Source organism: Bos taurus, chromosome 10 (assembly GCF_002263795.3).
Source record: "Bos taurus isolate L1 Dominette 01449 registration number 42190680 breed Hereford chromosome 10, ARS-UCD2.0, whole genome shotgun sequence".
Taxonomy (NCBI): Eukaryota; Metazoa; Chordata; class Mammalia; order Artiodactyla; family Bovidae; genus Bos; species Bos taurus.
In genome coordinates this window covers 25,604,403-25,616,362 of record NC_037337.1, presented here as the reverse complement: position 1 = coordinate 25,616,362, position 11,960 = coordinate 25,604,403, and the positions used below count along the sequence as shown (strand labels likewise).

The window sequence follows — 11,960 nt, the reverse complement described above, 5'->3', positions numbered from 1 at the left end:
AATGATCTGGCCTCTCGCTATTTGTCCTATCTTTTCTTATATTCCTGACAGTCACTCTCATTAACCGTGCTCTTCTTGCCTAATTCTTTCACTTTCTTCAAGTCTCAGATTAAAAGCCATGTTTTCACAAAAACTTGTACATGAATGTTCATAGCTGCATTATTCATGATAGCCAAAATTTACAAACAACCCAAATAATTATCAAATGATAAATGGATAAAGAAAATTTGGTATAGCGATACAATGGAATATTATTCAGTCTTAAAAAAGGCATGATATTCTGATACAAGATAGAACACAGATGGACCTAAAGACATCCTTTAAAATGGAAAGCACTTAGAACAAATACTGTAGGATTCCACTTTTATGACATACCTAGAATAGGCATACTAATTACATGATACAATTCTACATATTTCAAATCTTCATTCTACTCTACTACTCACATACTTTTTCATTGCTAGGTAAATATCTCTTTACTTCAGTGTTGTATATCCTGTGGTCTGGGAATAATGGTTCCTGTGCATTAGCATGTGGAAGGTCAGGTGAGGCCTGAATCACACGAAAAGTTCTGGAGCACAGAGGGAGGCTTAGAAGGACTGAGTGGTCAGGCTGAAAGAATCAACAGGCAGAGAAACAAATACAGTGAGCTACCCAGGAGGGTGACAAAGGCTGCAGAGGTCAGGCAAAGCTCAGGCTGCCAAGGCATTGGAGAGCTGTTTTAGTGTGGTTCCGGGGCAAGTATTTGGCGAACAGAGCCCTAGCTGTGGGTGGAGAGAAGAGAGATCTTTGGATGTCTGGATCTTAAGTCACAGTAGCTAAGAGGGCGCTAAAGAGAGTAGTTGCCAGCTTCCTGTTTCTTCCGTCAGACCTTAGGCCCTGCCATTCTCTTCAACAGTTTGTCAGCTCCTCCTTACTTCTTTTCTTACTGCCTTTTCCTCTCTGGAAAACTGTAAATATTATTATCCCTAGAACCTTTGATTGCTAGATTCTTTAGTCTGAGAGCCTCAAGGCTACTTAGGGGGTTTAGGGTTTGGGGTTTAGAGGTTGGCTTGTTGCCTGTGCTAGGCCCAAATTGGCTGAGGAGCTTCTGCTGTTGTAGTTTCTTGCCTTTAAGAGCTGCCTAGCTTCTCCACAGAGGGAAAAGGGACACATTCACTATATAACTTGTGGCAAAGATAGGACCAGAGAGTGGAGACGAAGGCCAAGAGGCCAGGCTCCTTGCCCTTTGCTTCTCTTCACACTTCAGGCTGTGTGAGGTCATCTAATCCCAGAGAAACCCTGCTCCCAGTGTTTGGACTCATTAAATGGAGCGTAGAATGAGGTATGATTTGGGTATCAGGCCAGAAAGTTTCAGCATCTTGCAGCGTCAGAAAGTGATGGGTCAGTACCTGGGTTACTCAACCTCACCCCCTGCAGCCTCCAGCCCCTACAGCTGTGTGCTCTAATAACAGAAGCCAAGAGGAGAGAGGCTCAGAAACCTTTCCAGCCAAGGAACCTCCAGTACCTAACTCTCTAGGAGCATCAACCGGGACCAAGTAAAGGAGCGCACACAGGCTTGAGACTGGGTATGTGAGGCGTCTCACTGAAGAGGTTGAGGTAGTTGTGGTGACTCTTCTTTGGTCCTAGAGAGAGGAGTGGGAAAATAGGAATTTGTAAGGGGCCAAGTGAAGTTCTTATAAGTAGACAGAATGAGCATGAGAGCAAGGTTGTTGAAGCAACCAAAGTTCAATGTTGGTGTTCAAGGTTGTTCAGCAAGCAAAGTTGTTGAAGCTTTTCTATTATGTAGGTATGAAGTAGGTTTTCAATGGAAGTGCTTTGTATTTGTAGGTAATGCAGTGGTCTACTGGATTAATCTAAATTAGAACAGAACAGAGAATTTTCCTTGGCCCTAGAGGTTCTAAGATTCGTGTTCAGCTTCATGATGTTGTATGACTGTTGGGCAATTCACTCAACTGTTCTGAAAGTCATTTACTAAAAATGGGTCACTATAATACCTATCCTACCTTGCAGAGAGGGTGATGACCAATATATATGAGAGTTCTTTGTAAACTCTAAATTCTAAAGCTTTGTTATTTAAAGGATGACCCACGGATAAAAATCATCTGGCAGCCAGTTAGAAATGAAAATCTCAGGTTCCATCCCAAATCTACTGAGTCAGAACCTATATAACAAGGTCCCCAGATAATTGCACATAAAAAATTTACACTTGATCTTAGCCAAAAGGCCGAGAATCGACGCACATAAAAAGTTGAAGAGCATCATTGTAAAGAACTTCGTAAGTTAGTGTTACTGCTTGTGTCAAGATCAAGGATCATCTGAGCTTCAGTTTTGCTCTCTTATGTAAGACCATTAAGGGGTGTAAGGTGCCCACCTCTCTGAGTGATGGATCCCTCTAGCCCAACTTCTTTAATGAGTATAGTCTTAAGGAAGATGATTGAGACTATACTGGGCTGTGGCTGTGGGATGAGAGGAAATGAAGGAAGGAGGACTTGGAAAGAAGAAAGGGAAGATGGATGTTGGAAGGAAGAAAGACTACAGAGGTTTTCTGGAAGGAGTTCAAGAAAGCAGTGTTATTGGAGACAAGTAGAGAGCACTTGTAATCCTGGGAGGTGGGGGGTGGACTTCAAGCATGTAAAGATCTGGTGTTCTGAGCTAAGAGAGAGAACTCTCCTTTTTGCTTCCTTTCTCCATTTTTCTAACAGAAAGCATGCTTCTGACATGGACTCTCCTCTTGTTCCTCCTAATGGACCAGCCTTCCTTCTCTGAGGCCCAGGACCTCCTCCATCACCAAACTGACAGGCCCAGAACAAAGATCTCTGCCAACCACAAATATTACTGTGACTTGATGATGAAGGCTCGAGGGCTGGCCACTGATCAGAGCTGTAAGAAGAACAAGACCTTTGTCCACAGTGTGTCACCCGGCACTCGTGGCCTTTGCGAGGGTCCAGCTGTGACATGTAGGAAGATGTCTGAGGTTTACAACTGCCACCTTATCATCTTCAAAGTCACTCAGTGTAATCTCTACCCAGAGGCTGTGCCCCCACACTGTTACTATGAAGGTGTCACCTTCCAGATGGATGTTAGAATAGTCTGTGTGGGCAAACGTCCAATTCATTTGGATGAATAGCCTCTGTAGTCTCTCATCAAGGCTGTCTGCTGCTCTGCTTCACCGCATCTCATCCCCTCTGTGATGTCCTGCTCAACCCCAGCTGGTGTGGATTCCTGCAGAGTCTGGGCCCCCACTGTTCTCTGAGTCCTAGCCCCAACGCCTGCTCTCTCACTGTCAGTCCTGTGGATTTGTGTTAGAGTGATGGTGGAGGCAGAGGGCAGGTGGACTTGTCATCAGCACCCTTTGGGACTTTTGGTTCTTGTCCTGTTTAATTGCTTTGTCCTGGCTGCAGAGGGAGAGAAAGCTGATGCTAAATTCTTTCCTGGGGCTTGGTCCCTCAATCCCTAGGGTGGAAGAGAAAGTCAGAGTGAGTTGTGGGCAGTTATGCCCCAGGAATCTGCTGAGCCCATTTGTCCCTAAACCTGCTGCTTTAATAAAACTCTCAAGGGCACCGACTATGAATGGTTCTGTGTGTTTGAATTTCCAGTCCCCTCTCATCCAAGGGGGTAGGTGATAGAGAGGGGTTTGGAGGGAAACCCTCCTGTGCAGAAACAAATCCCAGAAGTGTTAAACACCAGCAGTGGGTAGATGAAAGTGTGAAAATGGGCATGCATTTACACATTTACACATTATATTATGTATAACTGGCTTATATATTATAATATATGATTATATTCAACACAATGAATTAGGAACATGACTTGGTACAAATTTTTGGGAAAGTAGCATAGTAGTATCTATTAGTATTAAAACTATGTAACAATATTTTATAATTATCAAACTTGCTAAGAGACTATATCTTAATTATTTCAACCACTAAAAAGAAAGGATAATTATGTGACATGAAAGAGGTGCAGATTATCAATACAATGACAATCATAATATATAAATGTATCAAATCAACATATTGTATACCTTAAATTTACAAATGTTATATGTCAAATGACACTTTAACAAAAAACTCACAAAACCTCATACGTGTCAAGGATGCTTATATGAGTGTTCTGTGCACTTATTTTAATAATAATGTCCCTTCAAGGACTGGACATATTAATTATAGCTCTTCTCTAATGGATTTAAAGGCCATTTAATAAAGATATTTATAAATAAATAAAAATTATATATCCCTTTTGATATTAAAAAAACAAACTTTAAAATCTATCCTTGAATTTTCCTGGTGGCACAGTGGCTAATAATCCACCTGCCAATGCAGGAGACATGGGTTGGATCCCTGGTATGGGAAGATCCCACATACTACAGAGCAACTAAGCCTGTGTACCACAAATTATTGAGCCCTCACTCTAGAGCCTGGGAACCGCAACTACTGAGCCCATGTGCCACAGCTACTGAAGCCTGAGCATCCTAGAACCCATGCTCTGCACCAAGAGGAGCCACTGCAGTGAGAATCCATGCACTACAACTAGAGAGTCAGTTCAGTTCAGTCGCTCAGTCGTGCTCCCTGCAACCCCATGGACTGCAACATGCCAGGCTTCCCTGTCCATCACCAACTCCTGGAGCTTACTCAAACTCATGTCCATTGAATCGGTGATGCCATCCAATCATCTCATCCTCTGTCGTCCCCTTCTCCACCTGCCCCCAATCCCTCCCAGCATCGGGGTCTTTTCCAATGAGTTGGTTCTTTGCATCAGGTGGCCAAAGTATTGGAGTTTCACCTGCATCATCAGTCCTTCCAGTGATTATTCAGGACTGATTTCCTTTAGGATGGACTGGTTGGATCTCCTTGAAGTCCAAGGGACTCTTAAGAATCTTCTCCAACACCACATTTCAAAAGCATCAATTTTTCAGTGTTCAACTTTCTTTAAAATCCAACTTTCACATCCATACATGACTACTGGAAAAACCATAGCTTTGACTGGACGGACCTTTATTGGCAAAGTAACATCTCTGCTTTTTAATATGCTGTCTAGGTTGGTCATAACTTTTCTTCCAAGGAGCAAGCATCTTTTAATTTCATGGCTGCAGTGACCATCTGCAGTGATTTTGGAGCTTCCCAAAAAATAGTCTTTCACTGTTTGCATTGTTTTCCCATCTATTTGCCATGCAGTGATGGGACTGGATGCCATGATCTTAGTTTTCTGAATGTTGAGTTTTAAGTCAACTTTTTCACTCTCCTCTTTTACTTTCATCAAGAGACTCTAGTTCTTCACTTTCTGCCAGTGGTGTCATCTGCCTATCTGAGATTGTCGATATATCCTGGCAGTCTTGACTTCAGCTTGTGCTTCATCCAGCCCAGCATTTTGCATGATGTACTTTGCATATAACTTAAAAAAGCAGGGTGACTATATATACCCTTGATGGACTCCTTTCCTGATTTTGAACCAGTCTGTTATTCCATGTCCGGTTCTAACCGTTGCTTCTTGAACTGCATACAGATTTCTCAGGAGGCAGGTAAGGTGGTCTGGTATTCCCATCTGTTTAAGAATTTTTCACAGTTTGTTATGATCCACACAGTTAAAGGCTTTGGCGTAGTCAATAAAGCAAATGTAGATGTTTTTCTGGAACTCTCTTGCTTTTTCCATGATCCAGCGGATATTGGTAATTTGGTCTCTGATTCCTCTGTCTTTTCTAAATCCAGCTTGAACATCTGGAATTTCATGGTTCATGTATTGTTGAAGGCTGGCTTGGAGAATTTTGAGCATTACTTTGCTAGAGTGAATTTAACTCAGATGACCATTATATCTACTACTGTGGGCAAGAATACCGTAGAAGAAATGGAGTAGACATCAGAGTCAACAAAAGAGTCCAAAATGCAGTACTTGGATGTAATCTCAAAAATGACAGAATGATCTTTGTTTGTGTCCAAGGCAAACCATTCAATATCACAGTAATCCAAGTCTATGTCCCAACCAGTAATCTGAAGAAGCTGAACATGAAAAGTTCTATGAAGACCTACAAGACCTTATAGAACTAACACCCAAAAAAGAAGTCGTCTTCATTATAGGGGACTGGAATGCAAAAGTAGGAAGTCAAGAGCTACCTGGAGTAACAGGCAAATTTGGCCTCGGAGTACAAAATGAAGCTAGTCAAAGGCTAACAGTTTTGCCAAGAGAATGCACCGGTCATAGCAAACACCGTCTTCCAACCACACAAGAGAAGATTCTACACATGAACATCACTAGATGGTCAATACCGAAATCAGATTGATTATATTCTTTGCAGCCAAAGATAGAGAAGTTCTATACAGTCAGCAAAAACAAGACCGAGAGCTGACTGTGGCTCAGATGATGAACTCCTTATTGCCAAATTCAAACTTAAATTGAAGAAAGTAGGGAAAACCATCAGATCATTCAAGTGAAAGTGAAGTCACTCAGTCATGTCCGACTCTTTGTGACCCCATGGACTGTAGCCTACCAGGCTCCTCTGTCCATAGGATTTTCCAGGCAAGAGTACTGGAGTGGGTTGCATTATACAGTGAAGTGAAGAAGTGAAGTCACTCAGTTGTGTCCAACTCTTTGCGACCCCATGGACTGTAGCACACCAGGCTCCTCCGTCCATGGGATTCTCCAGGCAAGAGTACTGGAGTGGGTTGCCATTTCCTTCTCCAGGGGTCTTCCCGACCCAGGGATTGAAATAGATTGAAGGGATTAGATCTGATAGACAGAGTGCCTGAAGAACTATGGACGGACATTGTGACATTGTACAGGAGGCAGGGATCAAGACCATCCCTAAGGAAAAGAAATGCAAAAAGGCAAAATGGTTGTATGATGAGGCCTTACAAATAGCTGAGAAAAGAAGAAAAGCAAAAGGCAAAGGAGAAAAGGAAAGATGTACCCATTTGAATGCAGAGTTCCAAAGAATAGCAAGGAGAGATAAGAAAGCCTTCCTCAGTGATCAGTGCAAAGAAATAGAGGAAAATGGGAAAGACTAGAGATCTCTTCAACAAAATCAGAGATACTAAGGGAACATTTCATGCAAAGATGGGCTCAATAAAGGACAGAAATGGTATGGACTTAACAGAAGCAGAAGATCTTAATAAGAGGTGGCAAGAACTATGGAGAACAGTGTGGAGATTCCTTAAAAAACTGGAAATAGAACTGCCTTATGATCCAGCAATCCCACTGCTGGGCATACACACTGAGGAAACCAGAAGGGAAAGAGACATGTGTACCCCAATGTTCATCGCAGCACTGTTTATAATAGCCAGGACATGGAAGCAACCTAGATGCCCATCAGCAGATGAATGGATAAGAAAGCTGTGGTACATATACACAATGGAGTATTACTTAGCCATTAAAAAGAATACATTTGAATCAGTTCTAATGAGATGGATGAAACTGGAACCTATTATACAGAGTGAAGTAAGCCAGAAAGAAAAACACCAATACAGTATACTAACGCATATATATGGAATTTAGAAAGATGGTAACAATAACCCTGTGTACGAGACAGCAAAAGAGACACTGATGTATAGAACAGTCTTTTGGACTCTGTGGGAGAGGGAGAGGGTGGGGAGATTTGGGAGAATGGCATTGAAACATGTATAATATCATGTATGAAATGAGTCGCCAGTCCAGGTTCGATGCACGATACTGGATGCTTGGGGCTGGTGCACTGGGACGACCCAGAGGGAGGGTATGGGGAGGGACGAGGGAGGAGGGTTCAGGATGGGGAACACAGGTATACCTGTGGTGGATTCATTTTGATATTTGGCAAAACTAATACAATGAAACGAGATGCCAGTCAAGGTTCATTGCACGATGCTGGATGCTCGGGGCTGGTGCACTGGGACGACCCAGAGGGATGGTGTGGGGAGGGAGGAGGGAGGAGGGTTCAGGATGGGGAACACATGTATACTAATTAAATAATTTTCTATTAAAGAAAAAAAAAAAAAAAGAAGCTCGCATGTAAAAAAATAAAAATAAAAAAATAAAAGAGACGAGAGTCTTGGCCTGATATAAATATTGAGAGCAGGAAAAAAAAAAAAAAAGATCTTCATGACCCAGATAACCATGATGGTATGATCACTCACCTAGAGCCAGACATCCTGGAATGCAAAGTCAAGTGGGCCTTAAGAAGCATCACTATGAACAAAGCTAGTGGAGGTGACGAAATTCCAGTTGAGCTATTTCAAATCCTAAAAGATGATGCTGTGAAAGTGCTGCACTTAATATGCCAGCAAATCTGGAAAATTCAGCAGTGGCCACAGGACTGGAAAAGGTCAGTTTTCATTCAAATCCCAAAGAAAGGCAATGCCAAAGAATGTTCAAACTACTGCACAATTGCACTTGTCTCACAACTAGAGAGTTACCTCTGCTATTAAAGGAAAACCTGAGCAGTGAGGAAGACCCAGTCTAGCCAAAAATAAATAAGACATGTCCGTACTAAAAGTAATAATATGTAAGGGTATTTTTAGATGCATTTAGATATTTATTTCAGCTTTGTTCATAGTGACAAAAACTCAAAACACTCTATAATATTCACAAAGATGAATGATTAAATTAGTTATGAAAATCATCCTGAGTAATATTGTACAGCTATTCAGAAAGAATGAGTTAGAACCATATGTACTGACCTGAGGGAATGAACATTATATTTTATAATGTGGAGCAAAGGAAAGAGAGCTGTCATTCAACAGTTGGTTGCTCAAAGAAGTGAAGTGTTCGTTGTTCGGTCGTGTCTGACTCTTCAAGACCTCATGGACTGTAGCCCGCCAGGCTCCTCTGTCCATGGAATTCTCTGGCAAGAATACTGGAATGGGTTGCCATTTCCTTCTCCAGGAGACTTCCCAACCCAGGGATTGAATTTGGATATCCTATATTACAGACAGATTTTTTACCATCTGAGCCACCAGGGAAGCCTATAATGTGGAGGGAAGATAGCAAATTGTAGAAAAATGTATATAATAATGTATATAAAATATAAAAGTCACTAGAGGGAATTGCCTGGTTTCCCAGTGGTTAGAACTCTCCATTTTAGGGGGCATGGGTTCAATTCCCGGTTGGGGTACTAAGATCCTTTAAACTGTGAGGCCAAAATGGAGGGCAGAGGTCCTCTGGGGACAAAAAGAGAATCCTTTAGACGATATAATGACTGAAAATTTGTAAAAACTCAAGGAGAGAGGCATGAGCAAGAGAATAAGAAAGATAACCAATTACGATGTGTAGTCCCAGCATTCTTAACTGGCCATATGAGCAATATTTACACAGTCATAATGTAATATCCTTTTCATACTGTTCATGGGATCCTCAAGGCAAGAATACTGAAGTGGTTTGCCATTCCCTTCTCAGTGGACTGCATTTTGTCAGAACTCTCCACCATGACCCGTACGGTTTGGGTGGCCCTACACGGCGTGGCTCATAGTTGCATTGAGTTAGACAAGGCTGTGGTCCATGTGATCAGATTGGTTAGTTTTCTGGGACTGTGGTTTTCAGTCTGTCTGCCCTCTGATGGAGAAGGATTCCTGATGGGAGAGATTGACTGAGTGGGGAATTGGGTCTTATTCTGATGGGTGAGGCCATGCTCAGTAAATCTTCAGTCCAACTTTCTGTTGATGGGTGGGGCTGTGTTCCCTCCCTGTTATTAACCTGGGGCCAAACTATGGTGGAGGTAATGAAGATAATGATGACCTCCTTCAAAAGGTCCCAGCACACACTGCTACACTCAGTGCCCCCAACCCTGCAGCAGGCCATCTGGTCCCATTACTTCATGGCAAATAGATGGGGAAACAATGGAAACAGTGACAGACTTTATTTTTGGGGGCTCCAAAATCACTGCAGATGGTGACTGCAGCCATGAAATTAAAAGACGTTTGCTGCTTGGAAGAAAAGCTATGACCAACCTAGACAGCATATTGAAAAGCAGAGACATTACATTGCCAACAACGGTCTGTCTAGTCAAAGCTATGGTTTTTCCAGTAGTCATGTGTGGATGTGAGATTTCGACTATAAAGAAAGCTGAGCACCAAAGACTTGATGTTTTTGAACAGTGGTATTGGAGAACTCTTGAGAATCCCTTGGTCAGCAAGGAGATAGAACCAGTCCATCCTAAAGGAAATCAGTCCTGAATATTCATTTCAAGGACTGATGCTGAAGCTGAAACTCCAATACTTTGGCCATCGGATGTGAAGAACTGACTCATTTGAAAAGACCCTGATGCTGGGAAAGATTGAAGGCGGGAGGAGAAGAGGATGACAGAGGGTGAGATGGTTGGATGGCATCACCGACTCGATGGATGTGAGTTTGAGTAAACTCTGGGAGTTGATGATGGACAGGGAGGCCTGGCATGCTGAAGTCCATGGGGTTGCAAAGAGTCAGACACAACTGAGCGACTGAACAGAGCTGAATGTAATACTCTTTAGGTAAATTGTTTTTAGTGGTTTTATATATTTGGAATTATCATAAAGAGAGTAATGAAGATATACTGGTGGTTATGGAATGGAATAAAAATATTATCAACTTTGACAATTAAAAAACACAGATGCCAGAAGTTTGGAGGTGAAGATAGAGAGATGGAGGGAAGGATGGGAGAGGTAATAAGTATTCTTTTATAAAATGAAGGGGCAAGATTTAATTATTTTTATTCACTAATTAGACAAACTTATTGAGCATTTGCTATGTTCTAAGCATTCTTCTTCCCATTAAAAATTCAGTGGTGAACAAAACAGATACAGATCTCTGCCTACTTACCAAGGTGGACAATAGAAGACTTATAGTTGCAGCCATAGTTTATGTCAACAATGGATGGTAAATTGCTCCACAACACATTCCAAAATTGCAAAATTGGGCACATCCTGGGTGTGGCAGTCATGGAGATGTCACTGGGATCTCCTTTCAAGAAAGAAATAAGCTAGTATATACATCCCAGTGAGAAAATATACCTTTACCATTCAAGAGAGGGAAGATGACATTGAGGTTTCCACTTGGTATTATTTATTTCCAACTTTCCATATTGTCAGGTGTTTTAATTCAGGTTCTCTAGGAAGCTGACTGTTATGAGTCAGAATAGCAGACCTAGAGGGATAAGGAAGCAAGGCTGGGTAGGAAGAGCGTCAGACTGCCATGCAGTTCTGAGAAAGTCTTAGGCAGCCCAATGAGAGCTGTGGGGCAGAGGCTGCTTAAAGTAGAGTTGGGCAGAAGCAGCTTGACCCTAGGTGGCCTCACTGCACTTTCACTGGCTGGGGACAGTGCCCTTCCAGTGCTGCAGTATCCCCAGAGATGCCACAGCTGGAGGTGGGTAACTATGCCTCTTGCAGATGATTTCTAGCAAATCACCCATTTTATCCAGTATGAAAATTGAGAAAGTTGAGAAGCTTTTAAGTACCTGGATAAGATGACCTCCAGGATTTTTGCCCTCTGGTATGTATACTCTCTCCCAGTTATTCAATCAAACAATCAAAATTTCTTCTAGATGTTGATGTGAAGGGAGTTTGCAGATGTAATTAAAGCTCCAAATGAGTTGATTTTAAAATAGGAAGATTATACCCTTCGGACCTGACTTAATCAGGTAAGCCTTCAGGCAATCAGGACTGCATTCTTCATGGAGAGAGAGAGAAAGACTCAAAGCATGAGAGGGATTCCAAGTGAGGGTGAGTCTCCATTGCTGGCCTTGAAGATGGAGAGGGCCATGTGGCAAGGAATTCAGGCTGGGGGCTGAGAATGCCCTAGAGGCTGAAAATGTCCTTTAGCTGACAGACAACAAGGAGACAGGGACCCAAGTCTTATAATTGCCATGAACTGAGTTCTGCTATAACCATGTGAGCTAGGATGACAACCAGGAACTCCACTCAGGAACTCCTTGATTTTAGCCCTGTGACATCCTAAGTAGAGAACCAAGTCCTTCTATGCTTGGATTTGTGACCTATAAAACCATGAGCTAATAAATGGGCTTT

The 11,960-nt window shown here is 42.2% G+C and overlaps 1 protein-coding gene across 1 annotated transcript; it reads left to right on the top strand.

Annotated features, from left to right (window-relative positions):
* Positions 1-2,746: 2,746 nt before the first annotated feature.
* Positions 2,747-3,130, top strand: LOC107132841 (ribonuclease homolog). The gene has a single exon (XM_015473097.1). It carries the CDS (start codon positions 2,747-2,749, stop codon positions 3,128-3,130), a length of 384 nt encoding a protein of 127 aa, XP_015328583.1.
* The last annotated feature ends 8,830 nt before the right edge of the window (positions 3,131-11,960 follow it).

Bases quoted from the DNA above. Each gene is read 5' to 3' on its own strand.
- LOC107132841 (XM_015473097.1), top strand. From the start codon at position 2,747: ATGGACCAGCCTTCCTTCTCTGAGGCCCAGGACCTCCTCCATCACCAA.